We start from the raw sequence: 24,571 nt of genomic DNA, 5'->3' as shown, positions 1-24,571 counted from the left end.
TTAAATATATAAATACCTGTATGTTTCTGTAAACAGATGTCAGTCACTTTCATCTTACAGACCTCCTCAACTGCAGGAGTACTTCCGTTTATCGTATAATTTTTTTTAGATTTTTGATCTCGTGATGGTGTTGGGGGGCATATACAAAACACTGCCGAAACCCGGGATCGAACCAGGGACCTTCAGATCTTCAGTCTGACGCTCTCCCAACTGAGCTATTTCGGCCACACACATCTCGCAAAGGAGGTGGACGCAGGGGCATTGGTGGGCCACGTGATACGTTTGGCTAGTCGTGATGTTGTTCACTTCATTGTGCTCTTACGTTACCCTGCAACACTCCTTTATTAATCTATAATGGTGTGACCTAACAGATATTAAAATAATGTTAAAAGCAACCATGATGAGACAGTAACTTATCGATTTTTGTTATTCTGCTCGGCCAATAATCAGGAGTTCATATGAATTGATTATGTTGCGTCGGTAATCAGTCAGTGAAGGCCTCAATCTTTCAGCAGTCTGAAACCTGAAGGATAACAAAAGAAACAAAAAGTTCGTGGCCCGTACGGGGATCGAACCCGCGACCTTGGCGTTATTAGCACCACGCTCTAACCAACTGAGCTAACCGGCCTAGCCCTGACGGTAAAAAAACACATACCATTGAGTGACGTAATCAAACACCGTAAACGAAACCTACTGATCAGAAAGTTGAAGGACACAAACAGACAAAACTTCTCCGTATTTACGGTAAGGTTCACGTTTTTAACGTTAATCAGCCTTGAGCTACATTGATAAAGTAGTTATGAGACAGCCTTTTTCTACATGGGGGTACATAATTATGCTGTAGAAGAAAGCTACGCTCACACGGGAGATTTAGTCTAAGAATATGAGGAAGGAATGAAGTACACTGGGAAGAGCAAGCTATGGTACGAAAAGCTATAAAAGAAATACAGCAAGATAGTCTTTAAATATACACAAAAAGAAACAAAGGATGAAGAGGACACATTAAAAGTGAGAAATAATTGCACAGGTGTACAGTATGTGAATGTGAACGTGAACATGAAAAATGAGAAACATTCAGGAAATGGTAGTTCTGAAAGTGTTTTATGTTCATGCTGTCATCTTTAGTTATTAGTAGTTAGTTAGCAGTGAGTTACTAGTAGTGAGCGTAGTTATTAGTAGTGAAAATGATTTTTCCTTCTTCTTCTTGCTCATCAAAATATACAAATTATTGCATTCTTGTGTTTCACAGCTGCAAATCTTCGTCATCCTCTGCAGGCCATTCTCATATCAGGATGTCTGTGCAATTCTATGGCTGGGAGGTGGTAGACGATGGTGCCTCTTATACTGGTGTGTTGCTAGAGCCGTCGCAGAGACCTCAGAACCGGGGAGTCTACACTATGTACCATGGGACCAGCGTTGCCAGCGCACGTCTCATTATTGCCAATGGCTTTCAGCAGTCGCAGCGGGGCATGTTAGGAAAGGGTGTGTATGTCAGCCGTGATAAGAAAAAGGCACAATGTTATCCATTGAACAGCAGCTCTTCAAACCGTGTGGTCTTCGAGCTGCGCGTGCGCGTTGGCCGCGTCAAACGTATTGACATGGACAACCATCCTATGCAGTTCACATGGCACACACATGGCTACGACACTGCCTGGGTGCCCCCCAAATGTGGCATGATGGCTGTGAAAAGCGGCAAGGAGGAAGATTGTGTGTTTGATCCCAAAAGAGTGACTGTGGTGGGCATTGCAGATGCACCAGATACCACCATAAGGACAGAGCTTCAGGAGCTTCTTGCAAAAACATCCAAAAAGTCTGGAAGAGGAGATGGTGATTCTGCTGATGTGTGTCCCCTTTGCAAGAGAAAGACACAGCAGGGCGCCCAACATATCAAGCAACAGTGCTGGAAGTGTGGGCAGAACCTCTGCATTCTTATGTCCAAGCACTTCTGTCCAGGAAGACCTTGACAGTCCAGTAAGGTAGAAAAAACTGGATAGGCGATGTCCATGTGCCTGTTTATCAACCAATGTGTCATAGCAGGGCCAACAGCAGACAAGCTGACACAGCTGGTGCAATATTTTCCAATAGTTAATGCTGGATGTATCTTGTTTACTTTATTAAAACGTTAATTTCGTATCCCGACTGTATCACTCTTCGATTATTAGATTTTTATTCATGCTATTGTTATATGGAAACAAGAAAGGTGATCTGCTGTATTTACCAAAATAAAAGAAGAATTACAATAAATATCATTGTTGTCATATCAAAGTCCATAAACTGATGACTTCTAAGAATAAGAACTAGAACAGACATATTGGCTCTCTTCCACAGCATGTCTTTTATCCTGCCTTCCTTCTCTCACCCCAAAAGTTTGCAGCAGATGGCCGCCCTCCCTGAGTGAGATTCTGCCAGAGGTTTCTTCCTATTAAAAGGGAGTTTTTCCTTCCCACTGTGGCTAAAGTGTTTGCTTATATGGGGTCGTGTGGTTGTTGGGTTTTTCTCTGTATGTATTATTGTAGAGTTTTCAACTTACAATATAAAGCGACTTGAGGTGACTGTTGTTGTGATTTGGTGCTGTATAAATAAAATTTAATTGAATTGAATATTTTAAGTTTAAGTAATTTCCCATTTGTGTGTCACTAAGAGATAGTCTTGGAAGCTGTGGCCGATAGGCAAAGCTGAAGACGTGGGGGGAAATCGTCATTTCAAGATAATAAAAAAAAAACTGTTTTTCAAAGGTAAATGGCCTGTATTTGTATAGCGCTTTTCTAGTCCCTAAGGACCCCAAAGCGCTTTACACAACCTGTCATCCACCCATTCACACACACATTCACACACTGGTGATGGTAAGCTACAATGTAGCCACAGCCACCCTCACGCTTCCTTCACACTGATTAAAGATGGTCCCAGATATTTTTCTTTTTTCATAAGACAGAATCAATTTCATCAGTCTGAAATTAAATGTGGTCTAGTTGCAATATTTGGATACCAAGTAAGCACTGGGGCCGATACTAAACCTATAACGGTATCTTATCCTATCGATCCAATCACACTAGTATCAGTCCAAAACCAATACCAGTGTTGGTATCAATATTGTTGTTTTTCCCCCCAAACTTGGCAACAAAAAAGTGGCTCTACAAAGACTCAGTATGCAAAAGTAATTTGTACTCGAGCCTAACTGTTTAACTGATAACATAGCTTAAAAAAAACATCATTGTTAAAAGCACTTTGAACAATTACGAGTACAATACACGTGAAAAAGTTCGTGGCCCGTACGGGGATCGAACCCGCGACCTTGGCGTTATTAGCACCACGCTCTAACCAACTGAGCTAACCGGCCAGTGTAGGGCGTGACTTTGAGACCCTACATGGCAGAACATCTGATAGGAAACTGAAAGTTTCCTATCAGGAGATTCTCATTATAAACCTGAACAGAAAGTGGAAGTGAAAGAGAACAGACGGCTCTTCACAAAAGGCTTTAACTTTTAACTTCGTGAACTTCAATCAGCCTAAACGACACAAGGTACAGATATTTCGTTGTATTTATCGCGAGTAATCGGTACTCAGTTTTTATGACAAACCTTAGAGTCCTACTGTGTTGGATAAAAACCGGCTAACGCTAATTTAGCCAAATATTGTTTGATTTCTGCATATAATGTTAGTTCTTTTCTGGGCATCTAAATACTCAGTACTACCAAATTCGCTATATTATACAGTAAGGTTTACAATATTAGGATACATTATGTAACTTTAACTGTAGATTTGACTTTAAGCAGCTGTCTTACAGTCAAGGTTTGGGGGTTTTCAGCTATTTTTTCTCAATATAGACTACTTTTTGACATAAACGAGGTACTTCTCTTGTCACGTAGACTTATATATTGAAATCTGTACAGCTAACAATGCAGTTGCCGTTGTCACAATTAACATTTGACCCAATCTGATTCACTGAGGTCAAAGTCCTGAGCTATGTGCAATAAACTGTATGCCCCGAACCTCTCCTGAATTTGTTATAAGTTACTGGCATTAATGTTCATGCCTTACATGGTTTCTGGTCTTTGCAGGGCTTAAACAGCAGCCATTTGTGAAGCAGGATGTCGCTACAGTTCTTTGGATGGGAGGTTACCTATGATGATGAGTCTCCCAGTGTGGAGCTGACAGCCTCCCAGGCACCGAAAGATAAGGGTGTCTACACCATGTACCATGGTACCAGCATTGCCAATGCACGTCTCATCCTTGCCAGTGGCTTTCAGCAGTCGCAGGGGGGCATGCTAGGAAAGGGTGTGTACGTCAGCCGTGATAAGAAAAAGGCAGAACGTTATCCATTGAACAACAGCCCTGCAGACCGTGTGGTCCTCAAGTTACACGTGCGTGTTGGCCGTGTCAAACGCATTGACAAGGACAACCATCCTATGCAGTACACTTGGAGCACGCAGGGATATGACACTGCTTGGGTACCCCCTAACTGTGGGATGAAAGCTGTGCCCAGCGGCCTGGAAGAGGACTGTGTGTTCGACCCCAAAAGAGTGACAGTCGTGGGCATTGCAAAGGCTCCACACAATGTGCAGACAGAACTTCAGCAGCTGGTGACTAAGAACATCAGCCATTCCAGCACAGTCCCGGGTGGAGTAGTGCATGGTGCTACTGCTTTGGACGTGTGTTCACTATGCAAACGCAGGCAGCAGCAGTCGCCACACATCACGACACCATGCTGGGGCTGTGGGCAAAACATCTGTATTCTTATGAGCAAACATGTATGTCCAGTTAGCGTTTGAGAGTGAGTGACACGGATGGATTCACATATATGATCCGGCAGAGTGTCAGAAAAAAGCTCAAAAATGCATATGACTCAAAGTTTCTTCTGTTTCTTCAACTTTAGGGATGTTTGAATATTGTTTACAAAGTTTTATGTGAATTTTAAAAGTCACTGCTCATTCTAATTTACACTGCTGTCTTTTATAGTTTACATGTAATCAAGATGAGACAATCGTTAGATATTGAGAAAATGTCTTTATTTAGCCTTGAATGTGGATGCGGTACCTGCATTTTAAGCACATTTTGAAATATGTGACAATCATAATTTCAACTTACTGAGGTGATTAGATCATGTAAAGCCATTAAAGCCATTATTTAAAGACCCACTGATAGTGGTGGTTTTTGTCTGGTGATAAACCTGCTAAGCAATGTGATTTCATAAAGCATAAGGAGATGGATGCAAAGTTCAGGATGAAGAGTTGAGGACTGAATGAAACTCCAGTAATCTTTGATCTCCGTTCATTTTGGCATGTTGCAATAGGACCTGCAAAAAGAAGTGGTGGTAAACGATTACAAAGGCAAGGACCAAGAATAATCACTTTTAGTTTAACTATATGTATGCTGTCACCATTTCCACAAACGTTTCTCCCAAACAAATGTTCCTAAGTGGTGTCTGCAGGAATGAGGTAGCTGCATGTTCACCTTCATGAGTTCCTCGTCGTTTTTGGCATGCAGGTGTCTCAGGAGATACCAACTGGCCACCTGCACCACTGTCGCTGGTATATCTTGAATGTAAACCAGCCTCTCCAGCAAGCGTCTTGTTTCCCTATAGAAGACACAGCAGACATGAACAAATGTATAACATGATTGCTATCCATTAGGCAGAGGGCCTGGTGGCGCCTGTGTCCGGCAGCCTCGCCTCTGTCAGTGCGCCCCAGGGCAGCTGTGGCTACAATGTAGCTTGCCATTGCCAGTGTGTGAATGTGTGTGTGAATGGGTGAATGACTGAATGTAGTGTAAAGCGCTTTGGGGTCCTATGGACTAGAAAAGCGCTATACAAATGCAGGCCATTTACCATTTAGGCAGCCTGTTCCCATGTAAATGTTTCTCTTCCTTTTTTGGATGCTTCCTTTACGGGTCACCAAAGAGGATCATCTGCCTCTATCTTACCATATCCCCAGCATCCTCCTTTGTTACACCAACCCTCTGCATGTCCTTCTTCACTACATTCATAAACTTTCTCTATTGTCTTCCCCTTTTCCTCCTACATGGCAGTTCATTATCCACAATAATGTATCCACAATCTCTACTCAGCCCATGTCCAAAGTATCTCAGCCTTGCCTCTCCAACTTTGTCTCCAAAACACTCGACATGAGCTATTCCTCTGATGTCCAACTGCAGCTTGGACTCCTGTCTTTTTGTTGGGGCCCTTGTCCGTACGTCATAGCAGGTCTAACTACTATCTGCTATCCTGTCACAAATCACCCAGATACTTGTCTCCACCTGCTCCACCTCAGTCTGGCCTGATACTGTAACTGTTATCTCTCTTCCATCAGTATTGACTAATATGAAATGAAATGAAAAGAGCTCCTGATACTGTGATTATGCTTGGCACAGAAGTTTCTGCAGCATTTCTCAAGGAATTTAGCCAGGTCATGGTTGGCATATCTGCTCAGCTCAGCATTCTCATGAATGTACTCTAATTAACCGTACTGGCAGTCCTCTGAGGGTGACAGAATGCTATAATACTACCAGGACATAAAATGTTGCTTTGCAGTTCCAAAAGTACCAATATATTGAAAAGACAGATGGAAGCATGGATTTGAAGTTTTAAGAATCTTATGTTTCATTTAATCACTTAAGCCGTTAAATTAAACATCTACAGGGATAAAATCATTTGCATGGCTATGTGGGCTGACCAACAGCACTGCAACCTGCACCTCTATGTACGTAAATAAACTTAGCATAAGGAGCTGCACCGACCTAGCAGCCATTTTTGTCACAAACTGGAGCAGAGCCTGGAAAAGAAGGGCCACAGGGGATGAGTCCAGCTTCAAGACCTCAGTAGTAGCTTCCAGCACCAAGTCCTTCCAGTCATTTCCTGGGACACCCACCTTAGAAGTCAGATCACACATGGTTCAGAGAAAACTAGGAAAGAGAAATCTGCACAAAATAAATACATCTAGTAAAGGTGTAATACGTCAAGCTACATTAATTCCAAACAACATGTGTAACACATGCACTAACTTTGGATACAAGCAAAAAGCTCTATTTAGCAATAGCGTCTTGTCAGCCACTTAGCCTTGGCTGCTCATCCTATGATTCATCAATCTTTTATCTCCTCTACTCTGAATCTGTCCTTACTTGACAGGGGTGTAAAAAAAGAGCCGACTCTGGCTTTTTGTGTGTATTCATTGAATTTTGTAATTTTTATGAAACACAACTGAGTCCTTATTGCTAAAATGCTACCTCTGGAACAAATAAATACATTATTCCCTAAATAATGCAATATAACATTTGTTGTTTGTATTGCTACAGTACAATCCTGCTTTAATAGCTGTAATTTCACACCTTAAAATTGTAGATCCTGATTTGAATCCCAAACATATACTTACCATACAAGGCCCGAGAGCTAGCAGGGCTAGTCGGAGGAGGCTGGCTACCTGACAGCTGTGCATGCCAAGCTGCGAGGCCAGCTGGAGACTCTGTCTGTAAGCCATGACCGCCTGAACCAGTAGGCCCTGGCTGCGATACACCTTAGCCAGCCACTGAGCAGAAGGAAGCAGAAGAACAGAGGAGTCACAAAATGAATGAAGATGATTTGGATCAGAGACAAGAATTCACTGAGTGACAGGTGGGGGAGAAAATATGAGAGGATAAGCATAATTACTGTTTTAAGATGCCATTATCTTCATCTAATCAAAAGATAACATGGCTAGAAGAATACTTATAACTACATAATATTGACATTTTCATTAGAATATTAATAATGAAGCTCAAATGCTATATTTTTCATTCTCCACATATATACTGTCACACGGTAGCACCAACTGCCAATATGTTCAAGGCTTTTGCTGCTACCCTGTTACTGGTAGCAACTACTTGATGTTAAGTTCAGCAATTTGAGGTTTTCAAGTGAGGTAAAGAATGTTCAGAGTCTCAGTGAAAGCAAGAGAAAATGGCAGTAGAGGAGAAAAATAACATAATTTTAGCATGAGAGCAAAACCTTTTTTTCCAATATGCTGTCTTATCTTTTGAAATATCTGTTTCCATTTTTAGCGGTTTTCAAACTTACAATTAAAATACTGGTAATTGAAATCAAAGAAGAGATCATCACTTAGTCACTCTAGCCTTGCTGGAGTACTTTAAATGGATAAGCGGGTAAATGTAAACGCTTACATGCCATGCCCCAAGGTTGGTAGGGTTCATCATCACAGCACTGCTGAGCTGCTCCAACACAGGCTCTGGGAGGACAGTACCACCATCAGTCATAAGGAGGCGCTGACACTGCACCTGCCTCAGTGATAACATCACTGCTGCATGCTCAGGGGACACATTCAAGACCTGTGATAAAGGTAAAACTGTGTCAAAGGTGGCAGAGTTAAATATATTGCCAGAATGGACAAGATTAGAAATGGCTATCTGAGGGACAGCTCAGCTCAGTGTACCTCAGTGTTTTGGAGACAAAGTTAGAGGTGTGCACACAGTGTGTGTGAGTCCCCAATATCCTACCTGTGTGCAAAGGACCTCTGCTTGCTCTAGCTGTCCCTCCAGCATGAGACCAGTCACTGCCTGTTGTAGTACCCATCCTTCCAGAGCCTGAGCTAGAGGCCGCTCTATTTCATCCACACTACGCACTGAGACACAAAACCACAAAAAGATGTTAGCTACACAGTCAAATACGCAGAGACAAGTACACAAATGGGGTGACAGTAAAAGAGCACCAGTGAGCATACCTTTCTCAGAAACCACAGACATAAGGGTCTGCTGCAGCGCTTGTCTGCGAGGAGCAGAACCAGAAAGATAACAGGAAGTGTTTTCGGTGTAACAAGCAGCCATTAATCCGGCCCACGTTGCTGGATCATCTAAAGTAGAGAGCAGAATGACGACTCAAATACGTATAAGCAAGTATCTCACACACCCGTGTTCTTCAATAAATGTCACATGCAAAACAGCCATTTTTTCTATATAGGTAAGGTTACACTCCACTGATATAAATAAACATTAACAAACCTTCCTGGCAAGAAAAGGAAATGTATTTCCTCAATCTAATTGAATTTAATTGTTCTAAATTAGAGAATTAAAAAAAATTTTAATTGTATTTGTTATTTATATTTCCAGCTTTAAAAGACAATAAAAAGAATATCATGTTTATCGTGTGTAAGAAAATAATGTGTGTGTTTACCAGGACAGAGCAGCACAGCTCTCTGCATAGTCTTCAATGCATTCTTCTGACTGTCCTCTCCAGAGTGTCTGCCACTGGCCAGCTGGTTCACTCCACTGTACAACAACGCCCTCTGCAGTCACACAAGTTACGTCAACCGTTTAACATGCAAACAATGTGAATATATGGGTAAAATATACCTTTTGGATGTTTCGGTTTTTAAAAGTTTTAAAATATGTCTACAATGTACAAAAACTGAGAAAAAGAAATTACTGCTAAATTAAATGGGCCAGTTAGATTTTTTTAAAGGTTTACCGGAGAACACAAGACATAAGATAAAAGTCACATTTTTACCTTTCCTTGGGTCATACTGGAGAGACAGGCAACATGGCCAGCTACTGCAGCACCCTGTGAAATAAACAAGTGAAAAACATGAACCCCAATGAACCAAATGTGTTTGAGCATATTTGATTTGTCAGGCTTAGTACACAGGCTTACATTTGCCTTTCTAGGGTAGTACTGTGGAACCACTCTGGACAGAAGCGCCCACAAAGAAGCATTTCCAGGATTGCTATAAATAAATCAAGAAAACATGGAAAGTTGTTAAATTTATGATCTGTTGCTGCAGTGTCTAGGGTTGTTGCAGTTGTGGTTGATTGTTTTGTTTGATCACTAGAGAGTAGAATAAAATGCATATAGTGTAAAAGAGTACATACCAGCAAAATTATTTGTTTTTTGAAGTAAAGGCAAGCTTATCATTAATGCAAATTTCATTAAAGGGAAATACCTGTGCACAGCTCTTGAAACCTCCCTTGGCACTGCACTAAAATTCCCCTGCACAGCCAACAAGGTGCAGGTGAGTAGACATCGCTGCTCGATAGCACTCCCAGAGGCTGAACCTTGCTTTAGGAGCTCAGTAAGCGCAGCAGCAGCAAGTGTAGCATCACTGTTGGCCAGTCCGAGCGCACATAAACAAACCAGGGACTCTGAAATTGGCTCCTTTAACATTGAACTATGGGAACAAAAAGTAAAAACAAATAGTTTCAGCTAAAATTCAAGACTAGTACAAATATTATTTATATCTATCTATCATTAGATGGTTTCAAAATGTTTCCCATGACATAATTAAATTGTTTTCTTGACAGTTTTCCTGAATAACAGCATATTTTTAAAGTAGAAACCTATCACACGTATCTATTTTTGATTTATTTTTATGGTTTACACAGCCAGAGCTTATGTGTAGATACTGGGCACAGACTCCCAGTGGCATGCAGATAAAAATAAAAAATAGGAACCATTTGTGGCAAGTCTAAACCTGAAAAATGACAGTATGTGCACAATAAAATAAGCTCTTCCAACCAAAGCATAGAGCACAATATAAGTGATTAAAGGAGATTCAAATGTTTTGTCCTTCAGGTTCAGCAATACTGGCAAGCAAAACGCTCTTTTTACAATCAACATTAAAACATAAAACAAAAACCAATAAAGCTTTCTGATCTTTTTTTTTTTTTTAATACTAGCAAATATTGAAAATGAACGATGGGAAAAACCAACATTATTGATTAAAATGACAGATAAATAGGACATAAAACTAGTACAATCCATAAAACACTCACTACGACTCACCATTTAAACAGCAGAGTCTTGGCTGAGTCTAGGTTACCCTGCTGGTGCTGCAGCAGGGCCAGAGCTGTCAGTGTATAAGCCTTTTCCTTCTCACTAGAAGCCACAGCCAAGGCGCGTTCATAGGCTATAATATATACACACATGCAGCAGTTTATTCACAGCCCCTTTGACATGTAAACACATATGAAATCTCTTCACTTTGGTGTTTTCCAGTCCTTACCGCTGATGCTGTCTGAGATGAGTCCTGCCTTGCAGTAGGCCAGAGCCAACCCAACCAGGTCACTGAGCTCTTGCAGTGGAGTGGAATTATAAACATGCACAGCCTCCTCCCACTGACCTGAAGTGCTGGAAAAGCCAGAGCGGAACATAAAAAAGTGACATTTAGGATAAAAGATAAGCAATTTGAAAAAATAGTTTAAGTATATCATAATGAGACAGCTGGTTACCACAATGCACGGCCATAGCTGCCCAGAGAAAATGCCAACTCTTCTGAAGAGGATGTGGACTGAAGTAGTTCAACCGCTCTGAGGAAGCATATTGGATTGCAAAAGGTCAATTGAAAACCCAATATATATAACATTATGTTCCTTCTCGGTTATACTGCTTCATCAATTAGAAAGCAGAGACAGTCAGTGTATTTCAAATACATACCTCTGGTAAGCCTGTAAAGCCTGTCTCTTCAGCTGCAGATGCTCATTCAGATAGCCCAGCATAATGAAGGCATCAGGATCTGATTGAATCCTTTCTGAAAGAGATGCAAAAAAATATACAAATAACCAAAAAGTCTGCCAGTAACACATGCAAAGCTAAGTGAAAACCACAACACCTGTGGATCCTGTGTGCAAATCAGTACGCAAGACATGTACCTGTGTACTTGCTGAGCGCCACCTGAGCAGCAGAGATGGCATTCATCTGCACGATGTTGTAACGGTACAGTTCTGAGTCTCTGTTGCTCTTATCCAGCAGCGTGGAGCAAACCCAGAAGGCATATCCTTTCACGCCTTCCATCTGACGGAGAAACATGTCAGGATTGATAAGGAAAGACAGAAATGAAGGGAATATCAAGTCTGACAGAGCAAAGCAAAACATCACTTTGTGTTGTACCATGCCATCATTACTATATCCTTACAACTAAAAGGCTTGGAGCTTAAAACTAAGCACAGCGACTAAGAAAGGTGAAGCAAACACTGTTATTATCTTGCTAATAAGTGGGTATTACAATAGCAGGTCACGCACATGTGTGCTGAGTTCAGTGGTGTGCCTGAAAAGATCCATGGTGTCATAGCTTCCCACGCGTTCTGCTATCAGCGCCTGGTAGGAGGACAAAGGATGAAACTATAATTTAGACAGATAAAGACAAAGAGGCCAAAAAAGTCACAGTGTTATGCCAGTACTTTCAGTGTAATCAAACTTTATGGAGCTCCCTCACCGAGCAATGATGTCTTTCACATTCCTTACTACTCCAAAAATACAGCCCAAGGAATAATTTTACCTCTCTCTGCTAGTTGTGGCTTTGAATGTATATGCATTTATTAGAAATAGTATACATTCATCAACAGTGAACCGTTGCCTGTAATGTGATATTTTCTTGGCTTGGGGGCTTTCAAGTTTTCAATAAATGCTGAGAGTGGTACCTGTCCGATCCAGCAGTTGACATAAAGTGGCTCCAAAGACTGAGCAATCTTGAAGGCCTCGTGTGCAAGCTAAAACAATAAATCCACATTTGAACAATGAAAATGTCATCCACCTATGTTAAAAACAGAAGAAATATGTAGCATAAACCAAGTAATCACATACCTCTATATTTTCCTTCTTCAGATACAGGCTACCAAGGTTTGTCCAGGCCACAACATTCTGCAATGACATTTAAGAGTCACGTAAAAACAGCAGAATATTTACTACCGTAATACTTTATTAATCTCTACAGCAAATGTGCCGTACGTACATTAGGCTCAACTTGGATGGACTTGATGAAGCAATGCTGAGCCAGAGCATAGTTCTCAAGATCTGATGTGAGAAAAGAAGGAGAAAATATTTTGTTCTTTTTTGTAAAGATTGCTTAGAAGTATATAATTATTTATAATCGTAAAAGGTTTTGTAAAAATGATTGCACCTTCTTGTAGACTAAAAATCTTGAGGTGACTTAAATGAAATGAAATGTATTCATAAGATTTGCTTTTCTATTTTTGTAACTTAACAACATATTTATCAAACTTAAGTCCATTAAGTTGAGAGACCTTAGTACTCTTGTCAGAGAAATAAAGATATTTTTCAAATGCCACAACATTTTGACTCTTTTTATGTAGAAATAATAACAGGCAGAGCTTTCAACAGACTTCAGGGAGACGATGTTGCTTCATTCCTAAGTGCAAAAGTAAGGGAAATAAAACAAGCTATACAGGCTTTTACTCTAAAAACACAACCGTTACCTGAGAATGTCGTTACCTTTGTTCATGGAAACAACTCCCAGGGCATTCCAGTAGCTGTGGTTGCTGCTGTCCATCATGATGGCTTTTTTTAAGCACTGCATAGACAAAAAGACCATGAGATAGAGACCTCTTTCTGGAACAAACAATGCAAAGATGTTGTACAGGGTTCGGCAAATAACCTGCTGGGCCTTCTCTATGTCCATAGCTGGGGAGTTCTGATCATTCTGTGTAAGGCTGGCCTGATGATAATAGTTGAGCCCTAAGTCATACCACCGACTGGCAACTTCAGGCATCAGTTTCAAAGCATGAGCATAGCACCTGTGGCAAAACATATCAGTTTCAATTTCTGCTTGGCTAAAAGGGGCAGGTAGGATAAGCAATGTAAAAAAAGCACAAATATATAGTACTAACTATTCTTATGCATTATCAGCCTTATAATGATATGATAATGGCCATACCTCTCACCGACTTTTAGTGTCTGGGCCTGGTTGAGCATTTGGCTCTCAGTGTTGGCATCTAAACCAGCAAGTAGGGCTGGCACTATAACCTTGGCTCTGTTTGGGGAGACGGTGCTAACTGCAGTGCAAGCATCGCCCAGCAGCTTCCACAAGCAGGAAAGGTCTGGTCGCAGCTGTACAGCTCTGGAGATCACAAAGTAAAGAATCTTAGAAAAAGACTACGTGTGCTATGCATAATGTTCAGAACCACCAGATGAAGTATCGAGGAACAGCCCTACAGTAAACGCAATGGCCACACCATCCCCGAGCTGCCCTTTCTTCTTGTTCTCAGCAATGTGTAGTGGAGCATACCGAAAGGAGCTCTTGACCAGCAACAAGATAAGTGTTGGAATAAAGTTCAACTTTTGCCAAATAATGTCAAGTGGTATAATAAATAGATTCGTCAATCAAATGTCAGTATATTCACCGCTAAAAGGACCATTACTGCACCATAGCTTCACTAGCAAGTACCTGTTTGCTGTTATAACAATATTACAGATGTCATATATAGAGCGTTTAGGGTTCGCGGGTTGTATGAGTGTGTTGTCATTACCTGAAGAGGTTCTGTATTGCTTGCTGAATGAGGTCAATGGCTCCTCCATCTCTGCAGTCCTGCATTAAACTTTTTGCCAGAGACAGCTGACACTCCCCAAGACCTGAATAAAAGACCATGTTAAGTAAAATTAAATGCCCAGATTTAGACATATCACTCCCTGAAGATGTGCAATAAAATACCTAATAGATTACATTAAATCAAATAAAGTGCATCTAAAGGGTACAATGAAACATTCACTTACCTTTAAGAGCAGGGACATAGTCCTGCTTTGCTGTGATCAGCAAGTACTCTGCGACAGCCTCTTTGAACTTGCCCAGAGTCTGTTTGATTGCAGCAGCCTGGTAGACACTGTAGATGGAGCAGGGCTGAAGCTGATGGGCTTTACCAAAAGCTTTCAGAGCTGCTGTGAAGCTCCGGCGGTTTAGATATGCTTCACCTAAACACTCCCAACACACCCAGTCCTCTGGGTCTGCTCTTAAAGCGGCCTGCAGGCTAAAATTAGAAATAAAATATTCAACAGCACTTATACACTTAGACCGTGGTAATAAATTTAGTTGTCTCAGATGTGTAAATCTTACTCCGCTATGGCCTGTTGATTTTCTCCAACTTTCAGGTAGTATAGGCCTCGTCTCATCCAGGCCCATTTAGCCGAGCCTGGAGTGGCTTTCTCTAACACAGACTGAAGAATGGCTAAGGCAGCGTCCTGTGTCAATCAGCAAAGAGAGAAAGAAGGCACAAAACGGGGAAAAAACTTGTAAGGAGACTAAAGGCAATAGCAAGGAGCCAAACAAGACGCCCGATTCTCAGAATTTGGTGACTTTTTCACCCCCAAGACAACTCACCATGTCTCCCTGCCCCATACTGAGATCCACCGAGGCAGCGCCAGACTCCACATCTTCACTGTCCAGCTGAAAGGCCTTTTTGTAGCAGCCTTGTGCACGGCCATAATCCTTTGCAATGTCCCGATAATAATGCCCCAGGTAGCGAAATACACAGCCAAGGTGTGGATCTAGCTTTGCAGCCTGAAAAGGGCAAAACAGGCCTTTCAAACTAAAATGTCATTCATCTCTTATTTTCAAAGACCGACCCATTAGCACCTGAATTCACCTTTCCTACCACATACACAAAACTTTCAATAATAATTTCACAAACCTTCAGCAAATGTGTGTGAGCTTTGCTCCGGTCTTTACGGGTCTCTTCTCCCATGTCCCAGTAGAGCTGTCCAAGCAAAAAAAAATACTCTCCACAGTCTGGGCTCTGACTTGCAGCCTTTAGGAAACTACATTAAAAAAAATACAAAAAACAGTTTGGTGGGATGAACCAAATTATTTTATGCCATGCAAATGGGCTCTTTTACGTAAGTTTAAGACAGTAGACTGCCATAGAAAATACGAATAAAAAGATTTATTCGTCTTTTTTTTTTTTTTTACCTCTGCTCTGCCAGCTGCTTTTCACCTTTAACCATGTGCACCAGTCCTCTCAGAGCCAATCCTTGGGCTAGGTTTGGGTTGGAAGCCACCAGTTCTGATGACACCTATAAAGAACAGACTAGTTTACTGCTGGCCAGTTCATCAGTTCACCAGACACATACTCCTTGCGTCCTGCAATCATAACTTAGTTAAAATAACAGAAATATGTTGTTTTCATTGACAGAATCAGTAAGTATTCATTTAATTCAACCTTAAGTGCTTGGCCAGTCTGTCCCTTGTTAAGGTATGCACGTCCTTTAAGGGCTAACAGAACGGGGTCTTTTTCAGATTCTGGAATCTAAAAAACAAACAGACACAGATGTGGCATTTCCTTTGATGTTATATCAACACTTACAGCTTCTAACAATCTCCACAACAATTTTATTAATTAAATACTATAGCTATACAATGCTGTTTAAAGCGAGCATTTACCAACTCATTACCTGTTTAAATGTCTCCAAAGCCTGCTCTCCAGCTTTCTCTCCTCCACTTCTCACTAAAGCCTCTAGTTTTAGTCGAAGAAGTCTGATCCTCAGCTCCTTCTCTTCAGAGTCACACACATTCAAACCTAATAAAAAAGGACACACACTGAAGTGTCTTTTTCAGGGATTAAAGACATTGATCTTTAAAGTCAGTACTTAAGACCCTTTTTAGTCACCCTCTTTTTAATTAAATATTGGTGATGTCTTGAGTGGACACAGTTAAATATACCTTGTGAGCATGATGTAGCGCTGTCAGCGTATCTGTAAATTTTAAACTGGGCTTCAGCCAGACTGTACCATCCTGTAGTTGAGCTCATTTTCTTCAATCCTAATAAAAGTGGAGGAGACAGATAATGAATAAAAATGACCATCGAGAGCACATATTAAAGGATAAAGTGTTAAGGTATGTTTTTTTACATTGTTTGTTACTGTGACAACTCACCTTGTGTAAGGTCATCAATGGCATCTTTATACCTTCCTTCCAGCAATGTTTTTGTGCCCAGACACAAATGACCCAATCCACTGTCAGGGACCAGGTCCATGAGGCGGGAGAAAGAGCTAACTGCCTCCTCATTAAAGTTTCCTTTGGAGAAACGAGAAGAAGATACATATGACTCTGCCATTTATGAACATCCATTATGAATACAAAAAGGCAAGGATTTTCTTTTAAATGTTATTTTACCTGTTTTAAGGTAATGATGACAAAGAACCTCAAGAGGATAACTTTGGTTGGGGTAGAGGGAAATCATGGACTGACATGCTGCAGTCATTCTGGCTTCTTCTTGTGGTAGCTGCAGTAAGACCAGATTCATGATTAACAGGTCATTTTGAGAAGCATAACTACCTATAATGAGCTGGCCTTTTTGGATACACATTTCCAGACTCTAATGATCCTTAAGTTTCTGTGATAGTTAGCTAGACATAAGAGAAGATGCACTTACTAGAGAAAGACATTTGACATAGTCAGCTGAGACCTTCTTGTGGTCCTCTCCTGGTACAGGATCGATGAGAACCAGAGCTTTCTCAAATGCTGTGATTAACTGATAAGCACAAAGAAACCAAGAACAGCATTGATGTGTGTGCAGTAGGAAACACCATGAAGACTTTTGCTTCTCGTAATCAGTGGGTGGTTATGATATGTAGAAGTTATGGCGAGCCAGCTGTAGCCAGCCTATTACATTGGATTTTGTTAGAAGACATGAATCTCAAGTACTGTAAAGTGTTTACATATAAAGGAAACATAATGTTGATGAGTTAAAAGTCCACATTTTGGTCTTACATGCTGCTGAGTTTCACTATCCTGCTCCACCTCCTTAAGACAGTCTGAGGGGAGCTGGGTCATCTTTTGCAATAGCTGCACTAACTCCTTTTTATCCACGGGTTCTTCTTCCTTCAGCTGTATGAGCTGCAGCCAAACCCTGGCCAGCTGTTCACATACAGAAACATATTCACATGTGTTAAAAACATAAAACACACACATAGACAATCTATTTTCATTAGTCTTGAAACTGCATACCTTTAAATATTCTTTGTCAGACTCATAAATTTCTGTCAGTTTGTTGATCACCTCATAACATTTGTTTTTGTCTGAGCTGCAAATCGAGAACATGATGAAAAATCAGTAACCGCATAATATTCTGTCACAGTGTATTAATTACTTTCAATTTGATTTTTTATTAATCATTATTTTTATCTGTTTTATATATTTATAGGAAACTTCAGGTAATAAAATGTTTCCATATATTACCTTGCATACAACTCAACAAGTTTCTGGTAGACATTAGGCAGCTCAACCTTGAAGTCCCACTGATCAGTCTTATCATACAAATTTGCCAAGCCCTTAAAGAAAGAACAATTATTCAGACTGTGCATTATTAATAGAGGACAGAGAGGAGAGAGGTATTTTATACGGGATGACATCCTGAGTAAAGATGAATCTATTTTTTAAAGAAAAAAAATCATAGAGGCATGCAGATTAAATCTGAAGTAATTTCAACTGGTTATTATTATCAAATTAACCAATCATAGTAGCGTAGTATTAAATGGCTAGAGAGAACAGTTATCATTAACTAATACATTCTGTACCTTACCTGCCAAGCCAGCAGCTGCTCCGGCTCCAGCTCCACTGCCTTTTTATAGGCTGCCTGTGACTGATCCGGTTGATCCAGTTCACTGGCTGACAAGCCGATGAAGACCCAAGCATTGTAATTGTTTTTCTCAATTTTCAAAACAGTCTAAACCCACAATGCAGAGAGGAAGGTCAATTTTACATTTTTACTCCTAGTATGTCTGAGAAGAGCATATTACATTTTCAACTTACTGTTATTTAAAAAACATTGAGATACTTTACCTTGCAGTGTTTTAGAGCTTCTTTGAATTCTTTGTTTTTAATGGCCTCTCTGGCACTTTTCAGCGCGGATTTCACTTCTTTATTAGACATCTTGTTGCTATGAAGAGACAACAAAGCAATACACCTTTCAAAAAAACAGCAAACTCTACACAATGATCAGATCTCAGTGGTTGAAAAAATGAATACAATTCAATTTTGTTTATATAGAACCAAATCACTGCTACAGTCAACTGTATAAGCTAGTTTTATAGGTAAAGGTAAAGACCCTACAATAATACAGGGAAAACCCCAATAATTAGACAACCTCCTGTGAGCAAGTACTTGGCAACAGTGGAAATGTAAAACTCCGGTTTGACAAGAAAAAATCCTCTGGCAGAACCAGGCTCAGGGAGAAGCATCCATCTGCTGGGACCGGTTGGACGTGAAGGAAGAAACACAAAAAAAAAGGCACACTGCATTTGCAGTAATATGCATTGACTTTGCATTTCAGTCTGTGTGTATAGACACAGTGAAAAAGAAGTGAGGTCAGTGATTTGCAGAAAGCCCTTCACAACCAACCTATATCTATTGCAGTGTAACTAAGCAAAGGTTCAGGGTCACTTGATCCAGCCCTAACTTAAGTGTTATGAAAACGTTTGAAGCCTAAAATTTCTCTGCATATTTGTATTAATGTGGACTGGGTTGTGTTAGGAAAGAGATTATGCCACATAGTGATTTACTATATTGCAGGAGTCTAAAGTGAATTTCTATATACTGAATTTCCAGAGGAACCTACCCAAGGGATTAATAAAGTTCTATCTAACTATCTATTTACATATATTAGTAGATGATTGTCGGCTAATGCTGCTAGTGAGCAACATTAGCTTGAGCTGTGGGCTTGTTCCGATCATAAAATGCATATTTTAGAGTGCAAGTAAATTTAGAACCATGGTTTACACTTAATATTCAACTTTCTCAATTGACCGAGTTAACGTTAACCCCTGTATCTTTTGAAAATGCGTAAAAATAAAAAAAACAATAAAAGTTGGATCACCTACTGTTTACATTGACAGCTTGCGGAGCCTGCTCCCTTCTCCAGCTGACCCGGAAGTAGAAGAAAAGTAACGAGACTGGACTTTCAAAATAAAATTCAAAGCGGCGCTTCAGCTGGAAAGCCTCTTCAATTGTTGAGCTTTGTTTACAGTCTGCTTTACGTGCTATTGTCCACAGCCAACTACCAGTGCAGCGTGAAATTTGACAAGATTAAATAAACGGAGAAGTAAAAGGTGCAATCATTTTTAAGTCTGATCTGTAACTGAATAATTATTTATTAAACAATATTTTTAAAATCCCGTTTATCAGGTTCTAGAGTATTGGTTTTTAAACTTTAAAGATGCAACTAGACAGATCTAATTTTTTTCATGGTTTCTTATTTGTTTTTCTTTCACTGCAGAAAATGCTCAAATAAAGGGTCAAAAAAATTTTTTTTTTACCTTTATTTTTGAAGCCTAAATTGTTCTCCAGTTGTTCTTATAACCCAGTCATCATTGCCAGTTCACCATCATCAAATGCATGGAGTTTGAAGCAATAACAATAACAATGATAATAATATTTGTGGTCATTGCACGTGTACAGTGAAATTGGATATTATATTATCAGTGCACACATCTGAAAATGACTTACAAAAAAGTCCAAAATTTATATAGATATATAAAGAGCACAAAAATACCTTAAAATTCACCATAAAAACTTTCTAAAAAGGTAAAGTAAACTGTACATCATGCCACTGATACAACATGTTTTACATTCTGTGGGTAAACACTACACAGATGATTCTCTTAGAAAAACATGCACAGTCCTAACAGCATTTAGTTTTTGGAGGAAAATTATTTATTCCTTGTGTTTGTTCTGAAACTTCAGGGCTGTGCAAATTGTCATCTGGGCTATGGACAATAATTAATTATAACTGATACTTTGGTTTAAATTACATAAATTGCATACATTTAAATTACAGAAGTAATTTACACTACATTACAAAGAAAATCATGTAAAGTCCCTGAAACACTGGTGGAAATTTGTATGAAGGGGACGATGTCAGAGATGTAGACTGAAGTGTGTCATACTGTGAGCCTAGGACATCTGTAGGTTATCAATCACTGTAACCACTGCAGTACTAACATGAGACACCGCAGAACAGATCAACGACTTACACAAAGATCCAAACTTTATCAAAGTGCAATTTCAATTTGTTCTACTAGTTATTAGACATAAAATATCACTAATAGCCATAGAGCCACTTGTCAATGGCTCTCTCATTGGCTAATGCATCTTTTTGCCAATCCACATGCCACCGGAGGTTACCAATGACTTGACTATAGTTTCTCCCTAAGCTAAGGCGCCATGCACCGAATGCTTTTTTATTGTAGACGTGAACAGCTTCAGACACTTTTGGATAGTCCACGATGCTACGCAACTGCTTCTCCAGATGTGCTTGCACATCTGGGAATTTGTGAACCACATTGTGAAGTTCATCCTTGTCCAGTGTGAGATCTGCAAAAGAAAAGCAGGAGAAAAACAATTAAAGGACACTGTTACACCCCTCTGCAGCCCCTAATTGGCCACACCTAGTCAGGTGCGGATAAAAGCACACCTGAGGCGGACTTTCGAGAAACTCACTAGTTTTTGCCTTGATGGCACCAGCCATTTTACCTGCTATGCCAATTTAAGATAAAACCTCTTCTCACTAACACTCTGGTATTCGTCTCCTTTTTTATGTTGCGGCTTTTGAGCCGGGTCGTAACAGACACATACGAAGACAAGCTGAAGTTAGCGTCAGAAGCTTTAGGCTCACCAAAGAGTTGCGCGGAAACACTCAGGCCATCGGCGTACGTGATGTATTTCCACTGATCACTTCGCAGCATGTAAGTAGAGGCGTTGACGTTACAACCATGATATTCGCTGAATGCCCAGGCTCTCTGCTGTTGGTTAGAAAAAGCAATAGATGTGGACAGCAGAGGAAGGAGGGACTGGCCACTTAGATTCCCTACTGCTGAAATCCCAGCAATCTCTGCAAAATATAAAAATGTGTCACAACGTTCGATTTGAAATAATCAAATCAATATTTACCACCGCTTTCATGCTGTTTTTATAGACAGTAGTCAAACAGCAGTGGCAGCACTGAAAAAAAAGGCAGGAGGCTGAGCTGAGCACAGGTCAACTGGTTTGGAGACAAGATCAGAGAGGCAAGGCTGAGACGGTTTGGACATGTGCAGAGTGGATAAATGGAACAAAAGATCTCAAAGATGGAGAAAAAGAGGAAGACCACAGAGAAGCTTTGCGCATGTAGTGAAGAAGGACATGCAGAGGGCTGGTGTGAAAGAGGAGGATGTTAGGGAGAGGGTGACATGAGGCAGATGATCCACAACATCCTATGTTGTCTGTCTGCCTCCTTACCCAGCACAGTGGGATAGAGATCAACCAAAGATACAAGCTGGTTGACCTGCTGGCCAGAGATGAGCCCAGGCCCCATGATGAGAAGGGGAACGTGGGAGCTTCCTTCAAACATCGACATCTTATAGAACTGCCGGTGCTCCATGGCCAGCTCCCCATGGTCAGCCGTAAATATCACGACTGTGTTGTTAAGCACGCCGGTCTCTCTCAATGCAGAAATCACTTGACCTGGTGAGACAGAGCATGTGGAAGATGGAGTAAGAGCCAATCCATTTTGGGATTTTCTGTGAATTCAATCAAAAACTTTATTCAAACAGCAGAGAAAAGATAGCAGTGCCACAGACAGTGTGTCTGTGAGGTTCATATGCTTTAACTCTCCACTTTTAAATCTTGTAAAAATGATGGTTTGTATCTTTTTTTTTCTACACTGCATTTGTAAGCTCAAAGAAAACACCATTCCAGGCATGTTTGGTTTTTTTCTTTAAGATCTCAAAACCATCGTTTCAGTCCAAAATAGCAGCTGTGAGACCAGAATGTAGCGAATTACTGCTGTCAACTAACCCAGCATGGCATCGGTTTCGGCGCACATGGCGTAATAGAAGGCCCGAATGCTTTTGACTTCATCGTCGGTAAAAACACCGCTGCAGTTTTTGGTGAAGGTGGAGTAGTAGTCAACAGGGTGCATGGCAGCCAAAGGCAACCATTTGGGAACAGAGATGAGGTCAGAATTCACCTGTGCGTAAGAAAAAAAAACAAAAATTCGTTTCACTCAGGGATTTTTTTTTTGACACAAAGTGCAATAAAAAAAAACAGAGACGGAAAAAGCATGCCTTTGTGAGCCAGTATGGTGACGTACGGAAGGTGGATCCCCCTGCAGTCTGCCCCAGGGATTCAGTCTTATACGGGTGAGGTAAATTGAGGCCAAGGTAAAGAGCGAAAGGCTCGGGTGTGGTGGACGCAGCTGTCTGGTGGATCCACTGCGTGGCCTTATCTGTGTTTTCCCAGTCTTTGCTCATGATCTTTACAGTTGACTTGTTCCCAACAAGTTCAGAAACAGGCCGGCCCTCTTGGCGCAGGAGGAACTGGACGTCTCGTGTCCATGCCTCAACTCGATTACTGCAACACATGTACAAAAACAGGAAGTGGAAAAATGTGAAAGGCACTGTTTGGAAACAAATGCAAATGCACGCAGACAGTCTGTTACTGCCACTAGCATTTTTCCTTGTGTGATTGTGTGTGTGTGTGTGTCTGTGCATAATATTAATTTGGGGGGAAAAAATAAGAAGAGGAAAGCGAAAGTGTTTTCCTACTGAGACCATGCTACACGTTAAACCTTACATTTACAACAGTACCTGACAGAGTGAGCCCCAGATGTATAATCCAGCTTGCCTATCATCTTGGTACGATACCCATTCTCCTTCAGCAAATCCATCCACGTGGTTGTGTTTGCATCTAAGCACTTGTAGTTGTTCCACGACTGAGTGAGGTGAACATACTGACCGCTCCACATTGCTGAGAGCAAAGTTTAAGCAGCTGAATTACAACATGCAATTTTAAAAGAAAGTCAAAGTAGATTTTTTTTCTAGAGGGCAAATATGTCGCTTACCTGCTCTGGAAGGGCAGCAGATGGGCGAGTTGGTGTAAGCATTAAGAAAGGTGGAGCCGAGCTGCCTGAGATAGTTTGTATATGGCAATTGTACAAGTTTGCTGCCAGGGTCAAAGGACAATCGACCATCCTCAAGAGACACAAAAAGTCATATGGGGATCAAGATACACAGATGCAAGTTGTACATGAAGATAACAAGGAAATATTCAACCACAAAATATAAAGCATCTCTGCAATGCTGTTGAATTTTGATGGACAATACAGCTTTCTCATTCTGTTTTAACCTATTAAGAGTAACTATCTAGTAATAAAGCACTGAAATTTAAGTCATACTTACAAATGCATCACTCATCACCATCACAATGTTGGGTTTGGATGCTTTCTGGCAAATACTTTGACCACATTGCTGAGAAAGGAAAATGAAACCCAGCACTATTATGTTCATGACAGCTTCGTGTCCTCCTGAAGTTATAGACGTGAAAGAAAAGACCCGTCGGAAAAGCATTCGACTTTTATTAGTGGGCATCACAAAGTTCCTGCTCGCCTACAAGCGCCTCAGCCTGATATGTTGTACACATCCCGGTTACGCTTTCAAAATAAGAGGTTTCATTTTTGTTGACGTTCTAACATGCATTAAAAACTGACTATTTATGCAAATATCACCGTTTAAGCGGAAAATTTTTTAAAAACAAATATTTAACATAAATCACACCTACTGTCAGTAATTCTAACACCAGCAGGAGATGAGAAGAACTTAGCAGCAAGAACACAAATAATATCAAAACCAATCTTACCTTAGCCTGTCATTACAAAATGCCAACTGTAGAGGGCAGCATTTATCTAAGCATAAAAAGAGCAAATTCGCACCACTCCAGACCCCTAATTAGATAAGGAAAAGATGTGTGGATGGAACTCTTAATCAAATACAATCTGTGTTTAATTAATTAGCGCCAATCTTTACTGTAGATCTAATTACGGAACATGGACACAGAGA

The 24,571-nt window shown here is 40.5% G+C and overlaps 4 protein-coding genes and 3 non-coding genes across 8 annotated transcripts; 2 read left to right on the top strand and 5 right to left on the bottom strand.

Annotated features, from left to right (window-relative positions):
• Window positions 1-152: 152 nt before the first annotated feature.
• On the bottom strand, window positions 153-225 carry trnaf-gaa (transfer RNA phenylalanine (anticodon GAA)). Its single transcript has one exon. It is a non-coding gene; the product is annotated as a tRNA-Phe (tRNA).
• Window positions 226-554: 329 nt separating this feature from the next.
• Window positions 555-628, bottom strand: trnai-aau (transfer RNA isoleucine (anticodon AAU)). The gene has a single exon. It is a non-coding gene; the product is annotated as a tRNA-Ile (tRNA).
• A 14-nt stretch (window positions 629-642) lies between these two features.
• On the top strand, window positions 643-2,600 carry LOC101484842 (uncharacterized). Of its 2 annotated transcripts, none has more exons than XM_004544374.3 (2): window positions 643-744; window positions 1,250-2,600. In XM_004544374.3, the coding sequence occupies exon 2, from the start codon at window positions 1,293-1,295 to the stop codon at window positions 1,962-1,964; it is 672 nt and encodes a 223-aa protein (XP_004544431.1). In that variant the 5' UTR covers window positions 643-744; window positions 1,250-1,292; the 3' UTR covers window positions 1,965-2,600. The 2 variants fall into 2 exon arrangements, with proteins under 2 accessions (XP_004544431.1, XP_004544432.1); XM_004544375.3 differs by having other exon boundaries at window positions 669-744; window positions 1,276-2,600.
• Window positions 2,601-3,263: 663 nt separating this feature from the next.
• On the bottom strand, window positions 3,264-3,337 carry trnai-aau (transfer RNA isoleucine (anticodon AAU)). Its single transcript has one exon. It is a non-coding gene; the product is annotated as a tRNA-Ile (tRNA).
• Window positions 3,338-3,407: 70 nt separating this feature from the next.
• Window positions 3,408-5,135, top strand: LOC101484564 (uncharacterized). The gene is made up of 2 exons (XM_004544373.5): window positions 3,408-3,520; window positions 4,059-5,135. Exon 2 carries the CDS (start codon window positions 4,089-4,091, stop codon window positions 4,767-4,769), a length of 681 nt encoding a protein of 226 aa, XP_004544430.2. The 5' UTR covers window positions 3,408-3,520; window positions 4,059-4,088; the 3' UTR covers window positions 4,770-5,135.
• Window positions 4,985-19,619, bottom strand: skic3 (SKI3 subunit of superkiller complex). Its single transcript, XM_004544372.2, has 41 exons — window positions 19,580-19,619; window positions 18,543-18,639; window positions 18,283-18,426; window positions 17,940-18,031; window positions 17,709-17,784; window positions 17,472-17,618; window positions 17,134-17,232; window positions 16,875-16,983; window positions 16,635-16,775; window positions 16,422-16,520; window positions 16,154-16,278; window positions 15,922-16,008; window positions 15,672-15,775; window positions 15,394-15,520; window positions 15,084-15,263; window positions 14,820-14,944; window positions 14,483-14,733; window positions 14,239-14,341; window positions 13,647-13,829; window positions 13,368-13,506; window positions 13,205-13,283; window positions 12,705-12,766; window positions 12,557-12,613; window positions 12,394-12,462; window positions 11,996-12,070; window positions 11,626-11,767; window positions 11,411-11,504; window positions 11,206-11,283; window positions 10,980-11,104; window positions 10,760-10,883; window positions 9,921-10,145; window positions 9,632-9,704; window positions 9,488-9,541; window positions 9,155-9,266; window positions 8,706-8,834; window positions 8,482-8,606; window positions 8,149-8,313; window positions 7,365-7,517; window positions 6,733-6,863; window positions 5,452-5,575; window positions 4,985-5,293 (listed from the first exon to the last, which is right to left on the bottom strand). Exons 2-41 carry the CDS (start codon window positions 18,630-18,632, stop codon window positions 5,216-5,218), a joined length of 4,695 nt encoding a protein of 1,564 aa, XP_004544429.2. The 5' UTR covers window positions 18,633-18,639; window positions 19,580-19,619; the 3' UTR covers window positions 4,985-5,215.
• Window positions 19,620-20,196: 577 nt separating this feature from the next.
• On the bottom strand, window positions 20,197-24,283 carry arsk (arylsulfatase family, member K). Its single transcript, XM_024804501.2, has 8 exons — window positions 23,915-24,283; window positions 23,578-23,707; window positions 23,324-23,483; window positions 22,802-23,087; window positions 22,533-22,704; window positions 21,975-22,199; window positions 21,373-21,588; window positions 20,197-21,071 (listed from the first exon to the last, which is right to left on the bottom strand). The coding sequence occupies exons 1-8, from the start codon at window positions 24,101-24,103 to the stop codon at window positions 20,800-20,802; spliced, it is 1,650 nt and encodes a 549-aa protein (XP_024660269.1). The 5' UTR covers window positions 24,104-24,283; the 3' UTR covers window positions 20,197-20,799.
• Window positions 24,284-24,571: the final 288 nt, after the last annotated feature.

The sequence above is a fragment of the Maylandia zebra genome, linkage group LG12, assembly GCF_041146795.1.
Source record: "Maylandia zebra isolate NMK-2024a linkage group LG12, Mzebra_GT3a, whole genome shotgun sequence".
Lineage (NCBI taxonomy): Eukaryota > Metazoa > Chordata > Actinopteri > Cichliformes > Cichlidae > Maylandia > Maylandia zebra.
The sequence above is the reverse complement of the archived record's forward strand: the minus strand, read 5'-3'. Positions and strand labels throughout refer to the sequence as shown.